The 430-nt window shown below is 47.2% G+C and overlaps 1 protein-coding gene across 1 annotated transcript in view; it reads left to right on the top strand.

The window, feature by feature from the left end:
- Positions 1 to 430, top strand: part of LOC102837440 — a 69,786-nt gene that overhangs the window by 6,802 nt on the left and 62,554 nt on the right. Inside the window, exon 6 of the mRNA XM_006861713.1 lies at positions 16 to 275. Within this exon, the coding sequence (XP_006861775.1) occupies positions 16 to 275 (260 nt within the window). The remainder of the gene's footprint in view (positions 1 to 15; positions 276 to 430) is intronic.

Below are 430 nucleotides of genomic sequence, written 5' to 3'. Positions count from 1 at the left end.
AGGTCAGTCTTCTAGGCATGGTCAACATGGGTCAAGCTCAGGTCAGTCTTCTAGTCATGAGAAACATGAGTCTGGCTCAGGTCATTCTTCTAGCTGTGTCCAACAAGGATCCAGCTCAGGTCAGTCTCCTAGCAATGGTCAACATAGATCTAGCTCAGGTCAGTCTTCTAATCGTACTAGACATGGGTCTGGCTCAGGTATTTCTTCTAGTCATAGCCAACATGGGTCTGGTTCAGGAGAGTCATCTACTTGTGGCAAAAAAGGATCTAGCTCAGGTGTGTCTTCTAGCAGCAGAAAACCCGAGTCTGGCTCAAGTCATTCTTCCAGCCATAGTCAACATAGGTCTGGATCACAACTGTCATCTAGCTGTGGTCAACAAGCATCAAGCTCAGGTCAGTTTTCGAGCTATGGTCAGCAGGAATCTGGCTTA

The sequence above is a fragment of the Chrysochloris asiatica genome, unplaced genomic scaffold (genome assembly GCF_000296735.1).
Source record: "Chrysochloris asiatica unplaced genomic scaffold, ChrAsi1.0 scaffold00042, whole genome shotgun sequence".
NCBI lineage: Eukaryota > Metazoa > Chordata > Mammalia > Afrosoricida > Chrysochloridae > Chrysochloris > Chrysochloris asiatica.
Note: the sequence above shows the minus strand (reverse complement) of the source record. Positions and strands in the feature narration are given on the sequence as shown.